The 25365-nt window shown below is 46.4% G+C and overlaps 1 protein-coding gene across 3 annotated transcripts; it reads right to left on the minus strand.

Annotated features, from left to right (window-relative positions):
* Positions 1-9445: 9445 nt before the first annotated feature.
* On the minus strand, positions 9446-25321 carry LOC138177126 (BTB/POZ domain-containing protein KCTD12-like). 3 transcript variants are annotated; one of them, XM_069108103.1, is made up of 6 exons: positions 25058-25321; positions 24678-24764; positions 23310-23436; positions 20463-21320; positions 11255-11338; positions 9446-10176 (listed from the first exon to the last, which is right to left on the minus strand). In XM_069108103.1, exons 4-6 carry the CDS (start codon positions 21304-21306, stop codon positions 9647-9649), a joined length of 1458 nt encoding a protein of 485 aa, XP_068964204.1. In that variant the 5' UTR covers positions 21307-21320; positions 23310-23436; positions 24678-24764; positions 25058-25321; the 3' UTR covers positions 9446-9646. The 3 variants fall into 3 exon arrangements, with proteins under 3 accessions (XP_068964204.1, XP_068964205.1, XP_068964206.1); XM_069108104.1 differs by lacking the exon at positions 23310-23436; XM_069108105.1 differs by lacking the exon at positions 11255-11338.
* Positions 25322-25365: the final 44 nt, after the last annotated feature.

Below are 25365 nucleotides of genomic sequence, written 5' to 3' on the forward strand. Positions count from 1 at the left end.
TTTAAAATAATATTTCATTTTCCCCTAATTATATATAAAAATTTTTAATATTTGTTGTTTCTTGACTTCCAAATTCTGTCCCTCCCTCCCCTTCCCTTAGACAGTAAACAATCTGATATAAATTATACATGTGAATAGATTATAAATTAACTAGAAACTAAATAATCGAATCCCAAAGAATGAGTGGGTCAAACAACAAATCATAGAAACAATCAATAATTTCATTAAAGAGAATGACAACAATGAGACAACATGCCAAAATTTATGAGATGCAACCAAAGCAGTACTTAGGGGGAAACTTATATCTCTAAATACTTACATCAATAAAGAGAGAAAGAACAGAACAATAAATTGGGCATGCAACCAAAAAAACTAAAAAAAGAACAAATTGAAAATCACCAATTAAATACCAAATTGAAAATCCTGAAAATCAAAGATGAGATTAATAAAATTGAATGTAAGAAAACCATTGAATTAATAAATAAAAACTAGGATTCGGCTTTATTGGGATAAAACAAGAAGATAGATAAACCATTGGTTAATTTGATTTAAAAAAAGAAGAAAACGAAATCACTAGTATAAAAAATGAAAAGAGTAAGGGGCGGCCAGGTGGCTCAGTGAGTAAGAGCACTGGCTCCAATGTCGGGATGACCTGGGGATCGAATCCCGGGCTCAGACACTTAGCACCCACCCAGAAACACCTGGCCGTGTAACCTTGAGCAAGTTACTTAACCCCAATTGCTTAAAAAAATGAAAAGAGTAAATTCACCACCAATGAAGAAGAAATTAAATCATTTACTAGGAGTTATTTTGCCCATTTATATAAGCCAATAGATCTAACAACTTAAGGGAAATGGATGAATTTTGCAAAAATATAAATTGCTCAGATTAACAGAATACTTAAATAATCCTATCTTAGATAAAGAAATTGAACAAGTCATCAATGAGCTCCCTAGGAAAAGTCATTAGGACCACAAGTTAATTCTACTAAAAAAAAGAACATTTAAAGAACAATTAATTCCAATACTATATAAACTGGGAAAGTAGGTGAAGAAAGAGTCCTACCAAATTCCCTTTATGACACAGATATGGTGCTGATACGTAAACCAAGAAGAGCCAAAACAGAGAAAGAAAACTATAGGCCAATTTCCCTAATGAATATTATACAAAAAAATTAAATAAAATACTAGCAAGGAGATTACAGCAAAATCACAAAGATCATACACTTTGAACAGGTGGGATTTTTACCAAGAATGCAAGAATGCAGGGTTGAGGGGCTGCTAGGTGGCGCAGTGAATAGAGCACCAGCCCTGGAGTCAGGAGTACCTGAGTTCCAATCCAGCCTCAGACACTTAACACAAAAATCAGCCATGTGACCTTGGGCAAGTCATTTAACCCCAATTGCCCTCCCCCAGAAAAAGAAGAAGAAGAATGCAGGGTTGGTTCAATATTAGGAAAACTATCAGCATAATTGACCATGCCAATAACAAAAATAACAAAAATTATATGTACAAAATACAGCATCCATTACTGTCAAAAACACTAGAAAACAGGAATAAATGATGAGTAGTATCTATCTAAAACCATCAGCCAGCATAATCTGTAGAGGGGGATAAGCTAGAAGTCTTCCCAATAAGAGGAGAAAAAGAAATTGAAGGAATTAGAATAGGCAATAAGGGAAAATGTTGGAGGGGACGTGAAAAAATTGGGACACTAATACTCTGTTGGTGGAACTGTGAACTGATTCAACCATTTTGGAGAGCAACCTGCAATTATACCCAAAGAGTTATAAAACTGTGTATACCTTTTGGCCCAGAAATATCACTATTAGGTCAAGGTGATCAGCGGGAAAGGAAAATAACCTATATGTTCTCAAATGTTTATAGCAGCTCTCTTTGTGGTGGCAAATGATTGAAAATTGAAGGGATACCTGTCAATTGGAAAATGTCTGAATAAGTTCTGTAAAAAATGACAAAAGGTTGATTTTAGAAAAACCTGGGAAGACTTAGATGAAATAATGCAGAGTCAAATAATCAGAACCAAGAAAATATCCTATACAGGAACAGAAATATTGTTCAAAGAGTGACTTGAATGACTAGGCTATTCTGAGTAATGTGATTATTCATATCAACTATAAAGGAAGATGCTATCCATCTCCAGAGGAAGATCTGATATATGGAAGTATGTATTGTATGGTTCCATACATGGTTTCACTTGATTCCATATGGTTCCATTTTTCATATGTGTATATATATGCATATATGTATATAGTATATATATGTATATAAATGTCAAATGTTGGTATTCTCTAATGTGGCATTGGGAGGGAGGAAGGGAAGCAACTCAGAACTCAAAATATGACTAAAAATTTTTAAAGAATTCCTTAAAAAACAGAATTGACCAACTGGGAAAAGAAGTGCAAAAAGCCATGGAAGAAAATAATTCCTTAAAAATTAGGAATGGGCATGTGGAACCTAATGACTCCATGAGAAACCAAGAAACAATCAAACCATTAAAAAAAAACAGAAGAAAATGTGAAATCTCTCATTGAAAAAACAACTGACCTGGAAAACAGATCAAGGAGAAATAATTTCAGAATTGTTGGACAACCTGAAAACCATGATCAAAAAAGAGCCTAAACATCATCTTTCAAGAAATTATCAAGGAAAACTACCCCCAATATCTTAAATCCAAAAGTAAAATAGAAATTGAAAGAATCTACTGATCATCTCCTGAAAGAGATCTCAAAAGGAAAACACCCAGGAATATTAGAGACTCAAGGTCAAGGAGAAGATATTGCAAGCAGCCAGAAAGAAATAATTCAAATGTCATGGAACTAGAGTGATGATCACACCAGCTTTAACAGCTTCCTACTCTATGAGTGGAGGGCAAAGGAGCTAGGATTACAGACAAGAATAATCTACCCAACAAAACTGAGTGTAATACTTAAAAGGGAAAAATGGATACTTAATGAAAGAAATCTTTCAAGCATTCCTGATGAAAAGATCAGAGCTGAATAGAAAATGACATTCAAATACAAGACTTAAGAGAAGCATAAAAATATGAAAGAGTAACATAATAGACTCAATACAATTAAACTGTTTACATTCCTATATGGGAAGATGAGCAATGTAACTCCTAAGAACTCTGTCATTATTAGGGCATTTAGAAGGAGTCTACATAGACAGAGGGCATGAGTGTGAAATGATTATGTTGAAATGATCCCCTAAAAGTGTAAGAGAGACAAAGAGGGATACACTAGGAGAAGGGCAAAGGGAGAAGTAGAATGGGGAAATTGTTTTCACATAAAAAAAGAAGTGGAGGAGGAAATGGGGGGGGGTGAAGGCAATGTTTAAACCTCACTCTCATCAGAAATGATTCAAAGAAGGAATAATATAAAAATACATAAATACATACATGTACATGTATGCACACACAGTTGTGTAGAGAAAGCTACTTTACACAGCAGGGGAAAAGGAAAGGAAGGGAATAAGAGATATTGGAGAGGGGAGGGCAAATTGGGTAGAAGCAAAATAGATTTTTGAGGAGGAACAGAATAAAAAGAGAGCAAAAAGAATAAACAGAAGAAATAGCATAGAGGGAAATACACAGTAATCATAACTGTGAATCTGAATGGGAGGAGCTCACCCATAGAACAGAATGGATTAGAAACCAGAATTGAACAATATGCTGTGTACAAGAGACACACAAAATAAAAAGACACACAGTGTCTAAAAGGGCTGGAGCAGAACTTATTAGGCTTCAGTTGAAGTAAAAAAAAAAGGCAGGGGTAGCAATCATGATCTCAGACAAAGCAAAAGCAAAAACAGAACTAATTAAAAGAGATAATCAGAGAAACTATATTTTGCTAAAAGGTACCATAAACAATGAAGTAACATGAAAAATTCTTACAAGTTTCTCTGACAAAGGCCTTTTTTCTCAAATATATATGAAACTGAGTCTGATTTATGAAAAAAAAGAGCCATTGTCCAACGGATAAGAGCCACCCAATGTATCAAAGGATATGAAAGGCAGTTTTCAAAAGAAGAAATCAAAGCTATCTAGTCATATGACAAAATACTCTATTTGATTAAAAAAGGCAAATTAAAACAACTCTAAGGTACCACCTCACACCTATCAGACATGACAGATTCTTGAGGGGATGAGGGGAAATAGATACATTCCTATTGGTGGAGTAGTGAACTGGTCCAATCATTCTGGAGAGCGATTTGGAACTATGCAGGGCATAGTTGATCCAGTAATTCTACTTCTAGGTCTGTATCTCAAAGAGATCATAAAAATGGGGAAAGGACCCATATGTACAAAAATATTTATAGAGTTTTTTTATAGTGGCAAAGAATTGGGAATTGAGAGGATGTCCATCCATTGGGGAATGGCTGAACAAGTTGTGGAATATGATTGGGATACAATACTATTGTGCATGATGAGGAATGAATACAGGAGTAGCTTCAGAAAAAAAAAACAGGGTAAGACCTACATAAACTGAGGCAAAGTTAAGTGAGAAGAATCAGGAGATTACTGTGCACAGTAACAGCAATATTGTAATGATGATCACCTGTGAAAGACTTGGCTACTCTGATCGAAGCAGTGATCCAAAATAGTTCCAAAGAACTCGTGATGAAAAAAGTGCTCTCCACCTCCACTGAGAGAACTAAGGAACTGTAAGTGGAATTTGAAGTATAACTTTCTCACCTTATGTTTTGCTCTTTTTTTGGTGATATGGCTAACGTGGAAATGTTTTTCGTGATTTCATGTATATAATTGATATTATACTGTCTGCCTTCTCAGTGGCAGAGGGAGAGGTAAGAGAGAGGGAGAAAATCTGGAGCTCAAAATTTAAAAAGAAAAAATGTTTAAAAATAAATTCAAAAAACTAAAAAGAAACCTAGCAATTAGGCAAAACCAAGCAACGTCATGATTATGTTTGTGATTCGCTCCATCCATTGTCGCCCACTGCCTATATTTGGTGTCTTACATATAGTAGGTATGTAATAAATGGTTGGTCAATTTGATTGTGAAGATTATTTTCATAATTGCCTTCATTTAGCAATGCTAAGGCCAACTGACGCTCATTGGCATTGGCATCATTTAATCAATGTTTGTTGCTTTCGATTCATTAAAGTTGAACAACAATTCTCCCAGATGCGAAGAAATGAAGTGAAGAATTTGGGTGTAGGACAGAGAAGGCAGGAGATTCCCAACCTAAAACACCAACTGAATCTGAAGGGTCTCTCTCTGTTTCTATAAATTCTCCTCTGTGGTGTTTTCTTGCCCATTTAGGCGAGCCCACAGTCTGTCATAATGTCAGCCTCTGTGCTGGGAAGGGGAAGGCAGAAAGACAAGACTGTCAGCCAGGTTGGCCTCCCAGTAGGGAGTTCTTCAGGCTTGGGTTTGACTGTGGTCAAGTATGTTAACTGGGAAAAGGAGGCCCTGTAAGAGCCCAGTTTAGCTACTAATTATGGGTTAGGCACAGCTCAGAGAGGCCTTGTGACCAACACAATTTGGTGTGGATGCTGGTAAATGTCTCAGATACTCCCCAAAGTTCAGGACCACTCTTCGCTGGGGTACTTAGTCCTGTTTTCTTTCTGTTTCTTAAAGCACTTTTGCAACAAGTAAATTCTTGCAACCCCCAAATGATACAGGCCATGTTTTCTGGTGACTAGCATCTACTTCCCATCATCCTCCATCTCCTGAAAATACAGGGAGCTTGCTTGGGTTATCTGTCCTTTCATCCCTTGTGTGTCCTCAGCATGAACTCACCGCTGGGTCTTCATTGTAGTGAGGACTTCCCTCTCCCTGGCTCTCCTGCTAAGGCTGCTGCTGCCTGTAGAGGGAAAAAAAAGGTACAAAAAATATTTTCCCAGGGTAATTCTTTTAGCACACTGGTTTTCTGATCCAATCAACCAATCAATTGAATACCTAGTCAAAAATGTATTAAGCACCTACTATGTGCCAGCCATTGTGCTAGGAACTAGGAGATACAAGCAAAGGAAACCATCCCTGCCCTCTGGGAGATTACCTTCTATGGGGAGGGGGGGCCACGTGTGCACATGAGTAAGCAGAGAACATATATATGTCAGTGTAGTATCTGTCTAACATGAAGACAGCTTGGACCTGTGTGTGGTACTGGTCAACATTTGATCTGGGATCTGGTCCCCTCATCTCCAAGGGAGACTGCGGGAGGGTGGCCATGGCTGAGAACACTCAGTCCTTCCCTTGCATATCTCCAGGAGAGGAGAGACCCTAATCAGTCCAGAGGTCTGGAGAGATCCAGTTTCCGGGCTTCTATGGGAAGCTTCTTTTCCCAGAATACAACCTAAATGGGGCACAGGTCTCCTTGTGTCCCTTGGGCTTTTATGCTATTAATAAGCCCTTAGTCAGATTAGAGATGAGTCTGTCCCTGGGAATACAGAATCAGCCCAGCCTAGCACTCCCTGGGATGCTAAAGACAGTGTCATCTCTCACCATAACCTGGACTGCATCCCTGGAATTCCCTGATTCTGGGACAGGTGTTGCCCTGTGTATTCATGGGCTTTGTTGATGGTAGCTGGACTGGGACACTTCCCTCTTCAGCTCCTTTTTTTAAAAAAGGAAATTCATAACAATTTCAATATTAAACATCACGACAATTGGTTAAGCAGCCCTTTTCATAAATTCATTGTTAAATTGAATATAATTACATAAATAATTTGTTGGTGCAAAAGATGTCATGGCAATTTCATAGTCACCCCCTGGAAGTTTCCATCTGGCTTCCTTGTCCATTTCTTCTCTTTCCTTTTTCTCTCACAGGGCTTTTCCATTCTGTGTGACTTCATCAAGCTCTTGCCAGATCACACTTTAGCCTTCCTTCACATTCATGTACCACACAGTTTATTCAAGTCATTTGCCCATTGCTGCTTCCAGGATTGGGGTTGGGGTTTCTTGTCTTTCTTTATTTCAGTACTATGTGTGGCCAGGTCTGCCCATCAGGTGCACAGTCTGCTCCTTGAGCTCCACCACGGCAAGGCATAGCGTGACAGAACAAGGAAAGTGGGGCCCATGCGGTGGGAAATACCCATTACTACTGGAGGAGGAGGGAGAGGAGGGAGAGAAGAGGAGGAGGAGGAGGAGGGAGAGGACTCCAAGCAACTGCCCAGGCTCCAACACTCCACTGAGGCCTTGGACTCAGGGGCCTCCAAGGAGCCCCACTTCCTCAGACGGAAGGCACAGGGCACTGGAGTCAGTAAGACTTGAGTTCAGCCATTTACTTACTAGCTGTATGACCCTGGGCAAGTCACAACCCCCGTTTGCCTCAGTTTCTTCAGCTATAACACTAACCTCCCAGTGTGGTTGTATTTCTAAAGTACTCAGCGCGGTCCCTGGCTCCTAGTGGACAGTCTATAGATGTTATTCTTATCGTCAACCCCTGTGGGGCTCTGCTGATGCTTCTCCGAATGCATAACGATAAGCCCATTCCTATGCCCCACATTCCTATGCCCCAGTCTGGTTAGTGCCTGCCAGTCACTTTGCTTTCACTTCTTTGCTACAACAAAGAATGCAGCTACATTCTACATTGGGGGATGACCTAAAAGGTCTTTGGCTTGCACTGGGCCCACTCATTGCCTTTGGCTTTCTTGACATCAGTGAGATCATTGGGTCAAAGTGTGTGTACAGTTTAGTCACTCGTGATGTCAGGAAAAGGTGGCCGCAGCCAAGCTCCCCAGCATTGTCTGCCTACACTTGACCCCTCCAACGTCCTCTTTTCACCATCGGGGTCAGTTTGCATGGGATGGGCTGAAACCTGAGTAGTTTGAAATTGCTTTTCTCTCACTATTTGGGATTCACAGGTTATTTTCACATGGTCATTTTTACTGCCTAAAACTATGCATTTATACCTTCTGAGCAGTCATCTGTTAAGGAACCGTTCTTGATGTCAGAGATGTGGGTCATTTTCTTGTATATCCTGGAGAGCATCACTGATATTTGAGGCCAATTTCCCCACTAAAGAGTTTCTCTGCTTTTTGCTATTTTCATAACAAAAACTTTTCATTTCAGTAGCCAAAATTGTCCAGCTTGTGTTTTACCATTTTCTCTAGCCCATGTTTGGCTAAGAATGTTCCCCCTAGCCAAGAAGGTTATGAAACCTCATGATCTGACCTCATTCTTTTCCAATATTTTAAAATAATGTAACCATTTTATATTCGGGTCATGTACCCATTTTGACCTTATTGTGGCGTATGGCATATTAGACATGGGTCTAATCTAAATCTAATTTCATCTAAACCACCTTCCAGTTTTCTGAATTGTTCCTGTCGAGTTCCTGAAAACAGTGAGACATAAGGGTTAGAGAGTTGGCCTCAGAGCCAAGAATACCTGGGTTCCAGCACTATCTCTGGCTGGCTGACATAGACTGGCTAAATTGTGCCTCTCAGGACCTCGGGCAGCTCTCTGAGACTCTGAGCTATAGAGGCAACAGCTGCATTGACAGAGGGAGTGGCCTCACCTGGGGGTTCCCTAGACCAGTGAAATCACAGGACCAGTCCCCATTGTTTCCAGTCAAGGATGTGTCCAAGCCAAAAGTGAAATTTTCAATGAAAGCATTTACCCATCAGAAATAGGTGATCCTCGGCTTAGTTTATTGTATTATTGATTGACAAGACTTAAGAAAGGCTTAATAATGCCAATTAATTTATAAGTATGTGTGTGCATCTATTTTTTCCAGCGAGGCTGGTCGTTAAACATTTACTAGCAAACACCTGTATTAGCTGCTTACTAGAGATGTAGAGATGGATAGAGAGATAGATAGATGGGAGGAGGGGGCAGGGGGGGGCAGGAAGAGAGGGAGAGAGACTCACTGGAAGGGGGATGGGTGGGCCTCCAAGTACAATAAAGCACAGGGTGGCATTATGAGTTCATGGGTGACTGTTTAGGACCTTATGGGAAAGAGAGTATTACAGTATTGGGTCTTGGCAAGTTCATTTTCCTTCTGAATGAAGTCTAAATACAGTTTGGGTGTTGATTGTGGAGGTTTGGAAAATTGGATTGCTCTATTGCTGACAACTGTGTTTCTGCAATGGTTCTTTGTATTCCTTCTGAGGTCAAATAAAATCTGCCATATGCAACAACTGCATTGTTACAATGAGTACTTTGAAATGGACCATATTTGTGGATACCTAGCCCTGAGCTATATCTGGAGATTTCCCAGAATAAACAATGAGTGGGGCCAGTACAAGCCAAAGACCTTTTAGGTCATCCCCCAAGATTGGCCCTGGTCTGTGTGAACCCATGTAAAATCTGGACACTGAATTAGATGGTCTCCAAGCTCCATGACCTTCTCCAGGCTCCTCCTACATAAAAAGAGGGAGTTGGATTAAATTGTCTCTAAAATATCTTCAGTCTCTAGCCTTCTAGAATTCATATCATCACATTAAGGAGCTAAGTGATTATACCACATTTGGGGTGGGTGGGGGAGTTTATTTCAACATGACCACAATGTTTCAGAGATCAGAGACTGTCCATGGGGATACAGAAATCAGCTTGACCCACTGCCCTCCCCTGCTATGATGATTCCAAAGGCCTTCCATACAGCAGCAGGTTTGATTGGGTTGGGATTGGTGGTAGCAAAAGCTGAGGTTTCCCTCTGTCCTCAGACATGGTATTTTTGAAGAAGCTCACTCTGCCATGGTCTTTTTTTGTTAGGGAAAGTGCAAGGGATCTTGATTTTGTGAAAATCCTCAATGCATTTGCCCAGTTCCATCTCCATGAGTCTCCGCTCCTCACTGGCCTTGTTTCTGTCAGATTCATCCTCTGTCCCTGTCTTTGGAACCCCAGACCCTGCATTGCTCCATCTGGGGCTTAATTGCTTTGCCTTCCGCGAACGTTTGAAGGGTTGGTAGTAACGACGATAGTCTGGCCACAAGGGGCACGGGTCCTGCTCAGGCCAAACAAAAGGGACAGACAACTCTGGCTCAGCTCTCCTAGCATCATTAGAGCCTTGGTCCTCAGCTGCCTCGACTTCAGCCAAACCGGCCGCACCAGCTGCTTCCCAATGCTGCTCAGGACTAGAGGCTGGGAATCTATGGGTCCCAGATGCACCTTCCGAGTTCAGGTCATCTTCTTGGTGAGACTTCAGCTCCCAGATGTTATGGAATCTGGCCACCTCCTGATTGCTTTCTCCTAGACAACAGGGTAGGGAGAGAGGGGAAGGAAATCAAATTGTTAGAAGCTGTGAAGAGGGAACATGTGAGGAGTTACTTTGGAGAAGTCACTTGACTTTTCCTGGCCTTAGTTTATTCATCTATACAATGAAAGACTCGGACTAGATGGAATTTATCAATCTCTAACGTTAGAGTCATTTGGCCACAGAACCAAGAAAGACCTCAATTGGCATCAATTCCAACATATAGCTGCTGGGTGGGAATCCTTGTGTTTGCTGAGGAGAGGCCATACAGCCTCTGCTTGCAGATCTCCAGTGATCAGGAACCAAGCACCTCAACACAGTCCAGTTCACTTGGGGACAGATCTAGTTGTTCAGACTTTCTTTCTTTTTATCATCTGCCCTCACTAATTTCCACTCTAAATGCATCTCATTCAGCTCCCTGGCGCCAAACTCCACCCGCCCCCACAACAAATCAATGGTCCACATCATGGTCTGGAAATCCTTACGTACAGATATCTCCCTGATATCTCTTCTCCCATATTATCAGTTCCTTCAGTCGACCCTCAGTAATGGCATGATCTCAAAGGCCACCACCATCCTGGTCACCCTCTTTGATGCCCTGCTGCTGTGTAGCCTCACAGCCCTTTTCTAATCCTCGTGAAGTTGATACTTGGAATCTAAACAGAAGACTTTCTATGAATCCCAAATGAATTTCATCACATTCAATTGAGCGCAATATTTTAGCCTGCTGAGATCTCTTTGGAAGGTAATCCTGCTGAGCAGTGTACCAGCTCTCCTTCCCAGTTTGGGGTTACCTCTCCTTTTTCTGAGTCCATTATCTCTGCATTTATCCATAGCACTGACAAGAACATTAGACATCACAGATCAAACCAGAAGCCTTGGGCCCAGCTTCCCCATTGGTGGTGTAGGTAAGCTAAGGAGGGCAATGAGATGGCTATTTGTGTCATACTGATAGAACCTTAGCATCTCTTCAGTTTGGCCCCATGGGTATATACATGTGTGGCTCATGTCAGTCAGAGGCACAGAGCAATTATCCTAATGGTCCCTCCCAAGCAGTCCCCAGGGAAGGCTTACTTGCAACTTCCTTCTGCTTGCTTTCAGCTGAACAGCTTGGGGAGGAGCTGAAACCTGGCTCTTCTTCTTGCACTGAAGGGCTCCCTAAGAAGAGAGAGCAAAGCATACAGCTGTCCAAAGACTTCTGCTTCCTTGTTCCTAAATTTTCAAAGGGCAAACTCTCCACTGGAAGTGATGGGAGACAGACTGTCAGGCTTTGGGAGTGAATGAGGGGGACCTGGGACTCAAGTGGGATCATCAGCCTTCCAAGTTGGTATGGTGCCCTCTTGGACGACTGGTGAGGTCTCTGTATCTAAGTGAATAGAATTAGAAGTCGGGAGTTGTAGAATTGAGAGACATAAAGTGCCCATTAGCCCCTGCATGGCATGAAGAAAGACTGAAGCTGAGCCACCCAGAAGGCAGAGAAGGCTTCGGGTGACTGGCACTCCATGCAGCCTGCCTTAAGCCTTGGGAGACCCCTACTCTGCCTTGACAAGCTTAACCCTTGAGAGTCCCTGAACAGATTATACTATGTCCTGACTGCTTTGGGGATGGGGAAGATATGGAGAGAGAGAGATAGACAGAGAGAATAAACTCATCTGAAAGTCAGGGCAAGCCAGCCTGTCCAGCTTCCTTCAGTCTTTCAAAAGATTCACGATTTCATGAGTGTGAGCACCCCATCCACCAAAGTAGATCACAGCCCCTCCATGCCTCTGGTGATGGCTCTTTAGGAAAGATGTTATTGCAGATTCCTTCTATTACCTCTGGCTGTCAAAGCTAGATTGAGGTACATGGCTAGTGCAGTTAGTGATCCCAGTGCCCATTAAAGTTTGCCTCTCTCTGAAACACTTTCCGGTTACCAGCTCCATCATGTTCCAATGTTTATTTTTTAAAAACCTGATGATTGACCTAGTTGAAGTGCAGGATAAAATCAGAAAAATCCACTTGGAGCAAACTCTTGAAATACCCCTGAAAGCCCCCTTCTTATGCAGCTTGGGAGATCATCCCTGTCCCCTCTTTGCTCTATATCTGCCAAAGTCATTTTCCTAAAAGACAAGATTTCTCAATAAGTTCCAATTACTGCTTAGTATCAAGTAGAAATTCCTCCCATTCCAGCCTAATTCTACCTCACTTCAGACACTCTACAATCCAGTCCAGGCCTTCTTGCTGATCTTCACACATGACATTCCATCTTCCACGTCTGAACCTTTGAACTGACCGTTCCCCATGCCAGGAATGCTATCCCTCCTTACTCTCCCCCTTTATGTAGCACTGTTTCCCATCTAGCACTTCAAACATTTGGAACAAGAACAGTATGGAAGGGGCTGGATGAAACAGCTCCACAATTACACTATTTTGTGAATCTCTCTTGTTTTTTCATCACTTTCATTTCCCAGAGCCATCCTTTGGAACAGATTAGGAAGGAAGGAAAGAAGGAAAGGAGGAAGGAAGAAAAAAAAAGCTGCTGTTCAGCAAAACTAAGCAAGGTATCAACAGCGTATTCAGTGCTCCGCACCCAACAACTTTTATTGTTGTTTCCATGGACATTGTCCTAGCCAATGTATATCAGTTGTTTTCCAGGCTGGTTCTGCTCCGTCCCTCCGCTTCAGTCAATAGAAGCCTCTTTGAGCTTCACTGGATTCTTCTTATTCATTCTTACTTATAGCCCAATAATTTCTGGACCACAGCTTATTTATCCATTCCCCAATCAAATTCTGCAATGTTTCTGTCATTCTTTGCTACTACAAAACAAAGAGTTATAACAATTTCCTCATAAATGGGATTATATGCCCAGAAGTGGGATTCATAAATCAAAGGGTATGGACACTCATATACTGTTGGTGGATCTGTGAATTGGTTTGATTATTCTGGAAAACCAATAAACTGTTCATACTCCCACTGGCATACATTCTAATGGGGGAGACCTTAGGTGAGTGCATCTCCCTCTCTGGGTTGCCCCAGTTTTCTTGGGTCTTTCATCAAGCAGCCATCAGTTCTCTTGCTTTTCCTCTCAAGCATGGCCTTCAGAAACCCAAAGGGAGACATCTGGATTCTCTAGGCAACATGGGACCCATCTGGGTTACTAGTCTCTTGGGAGGCCTTGATTCAAGGCCTTGAGAGAATGCCTTAGGGGGGAGGGAGAGGAGAGGGAGAGGGAAGAGAGAGGAGAGGGAGGGGGAGGAAATTGGGTATTCAAGGGATTGTGGAACTGAATGTTGTGAACTCTAAGGAAACAAATAAATTTTTAAAAAAGAATGACTAGGAAGAATGATCTTGTGAAATTCCTGTTTGCAGAGGGGCTGATGCCTAGCTTTTTGTTTGAATCTCTTATCTGAAGACCATTGTACAGCATCCCAAACACAAACACAGGATGGGATGGCCTCCCTGAAAACAGTAGCTGGAGGGGCTATTTTCCAGGGTGGGAAGTCATTAGGCAGAATTCCAGGAGCAGAAAAGAAAGTCACAATTATCCAAGAATCTACTGGAGCATTCTGTCTCTGTGTGTCAGTCTGTCTCTCTGTTTCTTTTTCTGTATGTGTGTGTCTGTGTGTCTCCATCCATCTCTCTATCTTTATGTGTCTCTCTATCTCTCTCCATGTCTGTCTCTGTATCTATCTCTCTGTGTCTGTGTCTCTGTTTCTCTCTGTCTGTCTCTCTGTGTCTCTGTGTCTTTCTGTCTCTGTCTGTCTCTCTGTCTCTGTCTCCATCTATCTGTCTCTCTCTCCATCTCTGTCTGTCCTCCCCTCTCCCTCCCTCTCTCTGTCCCTCTCCCTCCCTCTCTCCCTGTCTCTTTCTTTCTGTCTCTCTGTCTCTCCCTCTCCCTCTCTCCCTGTCTCTCTGTCTCTCTGTCTCTGTCTCTCTCTGTCTCTCTCTCCCCCACCCCCCATCCGCTGCTGTCCTTGGGAATGAGTCTCATGCTGCATGCAGGTTTCTCTCCCCCTGTGATCTAGGAGGTCCCGAGGGACTGGAGGTGGTACACACACTTCCTCCATGGTGAGAAGAGCGGCAGGGCCAAAGAGCTGCCACTTTTGAGGTGGGAGCTCTCGTTGCCTGGCAGCTGTTCTGTGCGTCACTGATAACTGCCATAGAGACTGAGAATATAAACAGGAAACTCTTGTCTGAGCCTCATACATGCACCTCTTATCTGCCCTGCCTGTGTCACAGGCCGACCAGCTGTCCCTGGATTTTTTTTACCTCTGTTCACATGTTTTCTTATTATAAACAGCCAAGCAAGCAAAGGCAATCAGTCCCCAGCAGTCTTTGCCTGCCCTCAAGACCAGCCTCTTTGCCAAAGTCTACACAAGCCTTCCTAGCCCGAAGTGGAGCAAGGTTTGTCATTGACTGAAATCACCAGATAGCACAGTGTCTCCCTGCCTGGGCTACACATCGCTGTCCCTTTGCTGCTGTCCAATGAATTTGGGGAGTGGGATGATGGTGGTACCCAAGCCAGATCCAAGTAGTTGCTTGGGAGCTCCCAAGGATGATGGGCCAGGGATGGTGCCACCTCAGCCCAAGGACACTGCTACTAGTGGGAGAGTATGGGGCAGTCAAGGGCACTTCCTTTCTCCTCCCCCTTCTTCATGACTACTGCCTGGCCAGCTACTGCTACAGACCCCAGGACCCTGGAGAGCTGCTGGGGCAAAGCGCAACTCAGGAAACACTGTTATACCAGTTCTTTCCTGGGGTTTCTTGAAGGGTAGCAGAGGAAGAACAGGAGGCCCCAGATTCTCAGGTACTGAGAATACATCTAACACTATAGAGACTGACAGATACCATGAAAAGCCCTGAAATATTTGGGCTTGGCTATCTTGTGCTCCCTGACAAGTTAAACATTCTAAGCTCCTTCAGCTGTTCCAGGTTTGCTGGGGTTTGGGGGGTGGCCTTTCTCTGTACCCCAGTGTTGAGCACAGAACTTGGCCCATTGTTCAGTGTTTAAGAAATGTGTGATAGCTTGCCTGATCTTCATATGATGTAGACTTGATGGTTCTTCCCTCTCCTGGACAGTCCCCAGCGTATCAATGTTCTTCCTAACTATGGTGCCTGTAAATGAGCCCAATCTACTGCACAGAGAGTCTGCCCCGGGCAGAGGACGCCATGCTGTCACTCTCTTGGTGCTGGAAGCTCTGTCCACCCCACTGACACCCAAATAGCTTTGGTGCTGCCACGTCCTTCTCTTCTGTCTTTGGAAAATCAGGACAATATGTGCTCTCTCCAGTCCTGTGCTTTCTTGCCTGGGATTTCCAGGATCTTTCAAATCTGCCTGATTTGTCTGCAGTCCTATCCCCTCTTTCTTCACCTATGAAAGGATGGCCATCATTCCTCTGGGCCAGCTGAGATGAGTTCAGCAAGGGAAACCAGGTGCTCTCCTTCTCTCTCATTATTGACCTTGGGGATGAGCTGCCTATCATCCACTTCTGTTCTATTGCCAGTACTAAAGTCATTCTTCTTGGCAAAGAGAACAAACCCAAAATACCAATGGACCTTCTCTCTGGCATCCAGGACCTTCATCCTATCCACCAGACACAGATTTCCTAGCAGAGACAGAGATACATAGACAGAGAGAATGACAGGCAGAGACAAAGAGACAGAAACACAGAAAGAGATAGAGACACAGACACAGTGATGTGGGAAAGATGGAAAAAGAGAGAGACAGAGACAAAGACACAGAGAAATAGAAACAGAGACAGAGATAATCATCAGCAGAGAGACACAGAAATGCAAAGATACAGGCAGAGATAAAAAGACAGAGACACGCAAGCATGTAATTGTCTTTCTGGTAATTGACACCATCCCTCCTTTCATTCCCCTGTCATGCCTCTGCTTCCTAAAGTCTGTCTCCCTAAATTCAGATGGTCTGCACTACAGTGTACCCCATTGGTTTTTCCCCCCTTTGGTGTTTACCAGAGTGCTCTCCATCATGCTTACACAGCTACCCGGGTCCCTAGCTGCCTGCCCTCCCTCCCCCTTTACCTGGTTCCTTCATTGTTTCCCCACCAAAGGAAATCATCTTTTTATTACCAGTAGCATACACCTGTCCACATTAGTTCTATTAGTTAGTAGGATGTTTTTTTAAATTTGTCTGATTTCTTTGGGGATCATAGGATAATAGTGTTTCCCAAAGCACCTGTTAAAAGGAGGAACTGTGAGCATGTTTCCCAGACAGTTTTAGATAGAATGGGGGGGGGGGGGTGGGAAAGGGGGGGGGGGGGAAAGGACCTCCCCACCCCCCCCCCCCCAGAGCTGCTGTTAAACATTTTCACTTGTCTCCTTTGGGGTTTTTTATATCCCTCTTTTATTTTTTGGAGAAGATGAGGATGGGAAGATCCATACGCAGTCAATGCTCTAAGTTCTAGGGACAGTATGACCAGAGTATAGCTTCTTTCTACTGGGAGCCAAAAGAATACATTGGTTCTGGCCCCTACTGTTGGTATCCAAGTAGGAGCACCCCAATTACTGTGCAGGCTTTTCTGGGGTCAGTGATAGAGCTTGTGCTCAGGAATTGAGTGACTTGACAGAAGCTGGGGCCACAGAGGACACAAGTGAAACCTGATCTTAGCTCTCAATCTGAATACAGGGGCCAGGGAGTGAAAAGCTTTAAATGCTAGAGGATTTTGTATTTAATTCCTGGGGCCAACAGGAAGCCCCCAGAGTATATTGAGTAGAGGGGGAGGGTGACATGGTCAGACTTGTGCTTTAAGAAAATCACTTGGTGGGGGGGGGCCAGGTGGCTCAGCGAGTAAGAGCACCGGCTCCAGTGTCAGGATAACCTGGATCGAATCCCGGGCTTAGATACTCAGCACCACACCCAGAAATAACTGGCTGTGTAACCTTGAGCAAGTTACTTAACCCCGATTGCTTAAAAAAAAAAGAAAAAGTCACTTGGGTCACTGGATGGAGGATGCGCTGGAGACTAGAGACAGGCAAAGCGCCCCATCCCCCACCACCCTGGCAGCTATTCCAATAACCCAGGTGTGAGGGGGTGACACTGAACCAGGGAGGGAGCCATGTCAGAAGAGAGAAGCAGGTATATTTGAGAGACCTTGGAAAGGGAAAATCAACAGATCTTGGCAACAGTGTGGATCTGGAGGGTGAGAGGGAGTGGGCCTGAGGGCCTGAGAGGATTGGGGTGCCCCTGGAACAGAGAAGTGACACAGGAAGGGCCAGGGAGGAGAGTTTGGTGGAGAGAATGAGTTCCATCACAGACATATTGAGTTGAGCTGAAGACGTCCACTAGACACCCAGTTTGAGATGTCTGAGAGGTGGATGGAGATGCCAGATTAGAGGTCAGCAGAGAGGCTGGGGCAGGGAAGGGAGATTGGAGGAGAATCCTCAGCCTAGATCAGTGATAGGGCCAGGGAAAAAGGGACCCAAGAGGACGATTTACCAAGGGCTCAAGTTAGGGAAGGGAAGAGAGTGGAGTCAGTGCAGGGGTGATGGGCTGGGAAAGAGCCGAGGGTTGGGAGATTGGAGGTCACAGTGAGGATAAAGAGGAGGTGCCATGGATAGAGGAAGATCTAGAAAAGGCTGTGATTGGAGAAGACTTCAAAGTGTGCACACAGAAGGGCAAGGCTTGTGGGAGATAACAAGGATCCAACCACCTTTGTATGTGGCTAAGGTGGGAGGACATAAGTCATGGCAAACAAGTTAAGGAACCGGGAGGGTCCAAAGGAATGTTAACGTCGTTAGTGTGAGAGCCTGAAAGCCAGACCCTGACCTCCTGGAGGAAGGAAGGGGAGTGAACTGGGGGGTGGGGTCAGTAGACAACCAGCAGGACCTGCAAGCTCCCTGGGGATGGCACAGGATGCCAGGCTTCCAATGGCAGGAAGTGCCCTCACAAGGGGCTGTGACAATGGGCCAGCTCTGCTGCTTCACAGCCTTCCTTATTTTCTTACTGAGAACCCTGAAGGACTTCCCTGAACTCTGCTCTTCTCCCCAAGTGCCTGAATTTCCACCCCAGACAGAGGCTGAAGGTGGAGATGGAGACAGGAAATTGTTTCTAAACATGTGCTGTGCCTTAATTGCTTTCAAATTTGGAATCCAAATAAATCCCCAGGGTGTCCTCAGTCCCAAGAGAAATGGAGGCATTACTGTCATAAAGAAGTCAAGACGAGGTGCTTGGGCCTTTATCTGGCCCAGGCTTAGGAGGGTGGGGGACGGAGGATGGGCCAACACCTTCATTTCACAGATGAGGAAACTGAGACCCCCAGAGGGGAAAGCAGGTGATGTGCTAAGTGGCAAAGTTGTGGCTAGAGCCCAGGAGTCCCAGGCCTTGGGGCAGGGGCATACGTGGGGGCTGGCTTGGGAGGCTGAAACCCAGGTTCTTCTCCCACCCCCACTGTCCTTTCCCACTCTGAGATTTATGGCAATTAGGTGACATGGGACCACAGGCATTACTGTCCTCACTTTAAAGAGCAGGAAACTGAGGCTAGGCTGTGTCACAAAGAGAACAACCTGACCTGAGGGCAGGCTTTTCCTCTATCTGTCCTTGCCAACCCTCCCATGCTAGGCCAAATGGGCATTTGTTGGACACTCCCTAACTAGCCAGTCTCCCACGAGACCATGAGGATACCTGGGTGCCGTAGGCCTAGAACGGGCAGGGACACACTCTACTTCACATCCCACAAAGCAGGAGAAGGAGCCATTGGACAGATCAAAAGCACAGGGTGGTCACGTGTTACCACACACTCCTTTACCCAGATGACCAATGTGCAATGTGCCTCCCTCCCCCAGCTTGAAACATGGATCCCTGGGATATCAGAGCTGGAAGAATCTTCTAACAGCAGAGGCCAAGCCTGTCGCCTGTCATTTTATAAATGAAGAGACTAGAGAGCTGGGTTGGGGGTCCAAGGACCCAGGCTCAGATCCTGGTTCCAGCACTTACTAGTATGTGACCTGGGGCCACTCACTTCCTCCCCTAGGCCTCAGTTTCCTCATCTGTAAGATGAACTAAGTGTGCTAATGCTCCTTTAAGCATGAGGCCCAGAGAAGGGTAGGGGACTAGAGGTCTGAGGGCCTGCTTCAGCTAGAGGTGCCCAGTATGGTCAGGAACCTCTGAAGGGAAGAGCAAATCCTGGCTCACCAATCAGCAGCCCCAGAGAGTGGCCACTCTGAGTCTCCCCCATCAAGATAAGGCCACCAGCCAGTGCTAGCACCTTAGGGCAGGATCAGATCCTCTGGTTCCCATCCTGAGGCTCCAAGCTGTGAAGCTGCTTCCCCAGGGTCCCAGAACTGAGGAGGCTGAGGACAGCCTCATAGGGGATATGAAGAAAGAGGCAGAGAAGGAAAGGGAGGGCGCTTTATTGTTTCTTCCTTTATTGTATACGCTGGGTAACTGCTGGGGCCCTGGCAGCCTTGGGGCCAGCCAACATTGAGAGCACTGGCTGGCACCGCCAGAGACACTGGAGAGAAACAGAGGATGAGGAGCCCTTTGCCCTCTCCCCATTCAGGTCCATCTGGGCCTTCCCAAAGGTCACAGGCCTTTATTTGCCCTTGTTCACCCTGACAACCACCAAGTTGTAGATCCTCAGGACTGCCCATCCCCCTTCCCGTCCTCTCCCCTATAGCTGTTTTGCTGACCTTTGCCAAAAATCCCCCTCCCCCTCCCTCTTCCCCAACCTCCCCACCCCACCCCCCATGAAATGCCCAGCTGCTTAGGGTCCTCAGGGGCTACCATCTTCCTCTAATTCACCTTGTGGGACCATGAAGATATTTCTGGAGAGGGACTCTGGAAGCTGCTGGACCCCCTTGACCACCATCCACCCAAGGCCCAAGGCATCAGGTTATATAAATCACAAAGTGTCCAAACAAACCCAGGAGAAGGTGCTGAGGAGGAGGTAGGGGTTGGCAGCCTTGGGGTTCCACCTTCCTCCACTGGGGAGCTGTCAAGCCATGGCATTCATCTCCCAACCTCCCCCGAGCCCCCAGTTCCCTGACCTGCCGTAACAATATGTACACATCAGAGCTTGCTGTCCACTACTCAAACTTGCCATCCAAGACCCTGATTCAAGGAGAACTTGGGAGCTCCTAGAGAGCAGGGTCAGCAGCAAGGAAGTTGCTGGAGAGGGAAAGTGAGTGGGGTATTGGGAATGACTTTAGGGACAGGGAGACCCAAGAGCCAGGGGCACCAGGGTCTCTTTTTAAAGAAAACAGCTGGCCCTGGCCCATGATGGGAAGGGAGACTGTGGCTTCTATTTCTGTTAGGTGATTTTTTTTTTAAAGTATCACTCACGGTAAAAAATATACTCGGTGTAAGAGGTCCAGATCTTGTCTTCGGCCTGGTCTTGAGCACAGGCACAGGTGCCCGTGGAGTTGGATGTCAGCATGTGGAAGCCAGCATTGGCCAGTCTGTCAAAGGCTTGCTCTAAGTAGTTGAATTTCAGATAGTAGCGGGAGGTATACCGCTCAGGAGGGCGGTCAGGGTCCCGACTCTCATTCAGGGTTTCACCAAATACTTCTTTGGCCAGTGAAATCTTGCCACACACCATGATTCGGGCCACACGACGAAATTTGGAGTCTGTTTGGCTATCCCGGCCTAGGGTGTAGGAACCCCGGTAGCCTAGGGTGATGTACCCGCCCTTTCGGGGGGCCACAGCACTGTCTCCACTTGTCCCTGGGGAGCCACCTGGGCCACCAGTTGAGGCAGATGAACTGGAGGCCTGGTTGAGGCATTGTTCTTCTGAGTCATTCGGCCTGGACTCATCTGCCATCGAGCTGTTGTTCCCAGTCTCCGGGGCCAGGATCTTGACGAGATCCGGCAGTTTGAAGTACTCGGCCTCCCTCCTGAGGCGGCTCCGCTCTGGAAAGTGGTCTGGCAACACCAGTCGGTGATCTCTCATATAGTCCAACACATAACGAAAGAGGAAGCCATCTCGATCCACAAAGAAGCGCCCTTTGTTGTCGTGGGACAAGGACAGCGGATTCTTCCGACTGAACATCTCCCAGAGCAGTGAACCCTGGACACTGACCAGGGTAGGGTACCGGGTAATATACACCTGGCCCCCCACATTTAGCTCGATGATCTCAGGGAAGGTAGTGAATTCTTCTCTGACTTGGGCATTGTGTACTACAGCCATGATGACCTCTTCAACTGCCAAGGCAAGAGGAGGAAGGAAAGAAGAGACTTGAAGTTATGGGGGAAATAATCTACCTTCAGTGGGGCAGCATGGCTGAAGTGGCCTCAGTACCCATTTTGCTTAGCCCTGGGTGGGCCTGATGTTCTCAGAATTCACTTGAGGCCAAGTAATGCTACCACAACAGGAAGTCCACATTCTGCCTCTGTGCTTGCCCTGCTCCCTCCCTCCTTAACCCTTGAAAGTCAAGCTGGAGTTCTGTTTCTTAAGGACAATCCTCCCCCAAGCTCTTGTCCACTGCCACCTCTAATAGACACTGCTCCCAAATCTCCACCTCTCTCTCTCTCCCCCAGACACCCAGTTTCCAGTCCCACATCTCTAGCTTCTGGATAGATGACTCCATTGGATTTAACCATCAATTGGCTGTTTCACTATTCAGCCAGGCTTGGTCTCTCCCCACCAACTCCTAAAGGGGATTATTTCTGCCTCCCTCTACACGTCTCCATTTCTCTGAACCATACTCAATCCTTTGAGGTCCAAATCTCCACAGGAGGCAGAGCCTGGTTCCTCCCTCCTTCCCTCCTACATGAAGCCCAGAGAGTCAGAGAAGGGGAAAAACCCCTCCATTTTACAGAGGAGGAAACTGAAGCAGCACAGAGAGGTGTCACACACAAGAAATTACAATAATCTAGATTTGAACTCAGATCCCCAGGATGCTTTGGTGGAAAAAAAAAACAGCTGAATTTGGGGTGATGGGACCTGGATTGAAATTTAGACTTTACCCCTGTGACTATCTGTGACTTTGGGTAAGCCATTAAACCTTAGAGGTTTAATGTTCCAGCTTAAGGTTCCAGTTCCCCCTCTGTAAAATCGTCCAGATGAGAAGCAATGAAGGTCTGAGCTAGGGGGAATGGTTCTGTGAGTCATGGCGATTTCACTACTGGTTACATAGCCCCAGTTACGTGGCAGGCACTGTGGTAAGTGCTTTACAATTACAATATCATTGTATCTTTCTACCAACTGAGAGGTAGGTCCATTAATTATTTTGTCCATTTTACACTTGAGGACACAGTGGTGAAGTGACTTGTCCAGGGTCACAGCTAAGAGGTGTATACCGTGTTTCCCCGATAATAAGACACTGTCTTATTAATTTTTTTGGACAGAAAAACACCAGAGGGCTTATTTTCAGGGGAGGGCTTATTTTAATGAACATTGACAGCAATTTTAATAAACAGGTAAATGTGAACAAAAAAATCTACCTTTATTCAATAATGAATTCAATAAAGAACAGGATGACGCACTCACTGCTGCAGCTCTGATTGGATGTAGCTCGGAGCGCGGTGTGCGTTTCACGGGGGGGGGGAGGGGCATACAGGCGGCACCGTAATGTAGCGTGTAGCGCAGGGGGATCACCTTCACTACAGGAGCAATCTCAATAGGGCTTATTTTCGGGGGAGGGCTTATTTTAGAGGAATCTTACACAGTAAGGGGAGGGCTTATTTTCGAGATAGGTCTTATTATCGGGGAAACACGGTATGAGGCTGGGAACTCAGGACTTCAAGACCCCAGTCCAGCTGCCTTTGAGTAGAGATAAGGGGACTGGGTGGATAGATATATGATTTGGATTGACAGAATTTGTGAAGTGATTAGATATGGGGAGGAGGGAGAGAAGTCAAAGGTGACATCCAGGTTGGGAGTCTGAGGGATTGGGAGGGTGCTGATGTCCATTGACATCAAGAAAGTTGAAAAGGAGGTGGGGGTTGTGGGGGGAGGTCAGAAGTTCTCTGATTTTGAAGTTCTCTAAAAACCAAGGCTCTACATTTTCTCTGACCTCCCTCGAGTTAGGGAAGAATGTAGAAAAGGAGGCAGCTTGCTTTGTGGCTCCTTATCCATCAATTCAGCATAAACCCTTATCTAAAAAGCATGGTTGTGGGTTCCGTTCTCCCTGCCCATTTGCCACTTCCACTGACAATATCAAAGTTCCCCCTGAGAAGGTGGCCTCTTACCTCTTAAGTGCCCTCCGGTCAAGGTTAGCTTTGTGATAGGGTGAAGGTTTTGACCAATGATCTGGGCAGGTGGAACTCTCTTAATTCATGGTTTTCCTTCCTGAGTGCGTTAGGTCCCTCTGCTCCACTGAGGGAAGGAGAGAGGAAGGGAGGGAGAGGAAGGGAGGGGCTTGGTTTTCCTCTGATTCTGATGTTGGCAGTAGCATTGTTGGCAAAATTCTAGTTATGATGTCATCATTGCTAGGCAACAGGTGAGCCATGGAAAACCCTGACTGGCCAGTTCAGGAGCAACTGTGGTCCAGCCTATAAGCCATGGGCATTCCAGGGAGCCAACTCGCTCCTTGGAAAGTGAGCCAAGTGGCCCTTTAGGCCCCACTGATGGATGCAAATCTCAGAGAAGAGACAAATGGGTCCTGATCTCAGGAAAGAAGGCCACAAGAGGACAGAACTGCACCCTCAGCTCAGAGTTCAATTTCCAGTACCCTCTTTATGGGACCTCCCTCCACTGAGGCAGAGGACAGTCCTTCTCTGCCTTCTTGGCTAAGGCTGAAGGCTCAGAAAGGTAAAGAGACAAGCCCAGAAGTGCGGCAGGTGAGGTACGAAGCCAGGCCTCCCTGCTTCGAAGGCCAACCAGCCCCCTTTCTGGTGCTCTGATTTTTACTGTTGGCCCTGCCCAAACTGCAGATAATGGGCAACAAAGAGTGGGCTGGAACTATGGAAAAGATCATGGGCTTTCAAGTTAAAAGACCAGGATTGTCTGATCTTGTCTGCTCTCTCTCCTTAACTAGCTGGGGGCACTTGGGGGAGTCCCTTGTGTCTGCGTCTCCAGATCCTTGGGCTTAGCCGAACCCCAGAGCCCTTCCCGCTGGGCTGCCCCCCACACCCCACTCTATTTCCTCTGAGGCTCCCCACTCCATTAAAGGCTGGCTGGGTAGCCGGCTGCCCCCTTCTGGGCCGGCTCGCTCCGCACTGCCCCCCCCCCAACTCCTCCAGCCCCCATCGGGCTCCGACTAGGGCTGGCTACGGGGACCGGGCTGCGGGCCCTCTAAATGGCGGCGGAGGCGGCGAAGTTGGGGGGAGGCCAGGCCAAGCCAGGGCAGCAGCTGGGACCCGAGCGGACCTCTGCAGACCTGGCCGCAACCCCCCACCCCCACCCCCAGCACACGCAGGGCAGCACGTGGATTCCTTCCTGCTGCAGCCCCAACGTTAGCCCCCTTCCCGGCTTGGAAATTGGGAGCCCCAGGCCAACCCCCCCACCCCGTTCCCGTCCTTCAGGCTCGCCGTGGCTGGGTCCCTCCCCACCCCCCACCAGCCGCCAGCTCCAGCCTCGGACCCTGCTTGGCAAAGACAGGCAGGGGATCTGCAAACCTGGTGGGGGCGCCCCCCTTCTCAGGGAGTGAGCAGCTCTGTTCCCCAGAGATCCAAGAGAGGTGGACTGAAGCCCCGAGGGTCGAGCTGCAAGTGAAGGCAGGAGTAGTCGTCAGTGAGGAAGTGGGGGGGTTTGCACTAGCGCAGAGCCGCCCCCCCCCCCGCCACCCCTCCTCGCCTCACCCCACCTCCAAGCTGCAAAGAAAGGAGCAACACTTAGATAACTTGGTAAAGGGCATGGGGGGAGGGGTGCCCAGCGAACCGTCCGGCCAAAGCCCCCCCCACACACACACACACCCGGTCCCCTTCCCTCCCCAGCTTGGGATCCACTGCAGGGATGGGGGAAGGTCCCGAAGCACAGAAGCAGCGGCTGGGCTTACCTGAGTCTCCCTCGGCAACGCTGCGGCTGCTCACAGGGTGTCTTCAGCTCCTTCCCTCCTCAGTTCCCAGCTGCTCCATGGCCCCCAACCCTGGCCCAGCTGCCACTTGGCCTGGCTCCTTCTCCCACTAGCCTCCCTCCCAAGTGAAAACTGCGAGCCGTGCGCGAGTGTGCGAGCGAGAGAGGGAGAGAGAGAAGGAGGGGGAGAGAGAAAGAGAGAGAGAGAGAGAGAGAGAGAGAGAGAGAGAGAGAGAGAGAGAGAGAGAGAGAGAGAGAGAGAGAGAGAGAGAGAGAGAGAGAGAGAGAGAG

This window comes from Petaurus breviceps, unplaced genomic scaffold (assembly GCF_028583685.1).
Source record: "Petaurus breviceps papuanus isolate PSGF00001 unplaced genomic scaffold, PetGlider_PUasm1.0 90333, whole genome shotgun sequence".
NCBI classification, from domain to species: domain Eukaryota; kingdom Metazoa; phylum Chordata; class Mammalia; order Diprotodontia; family Petauridae; genus Petaurus; species Petaurus breviceps.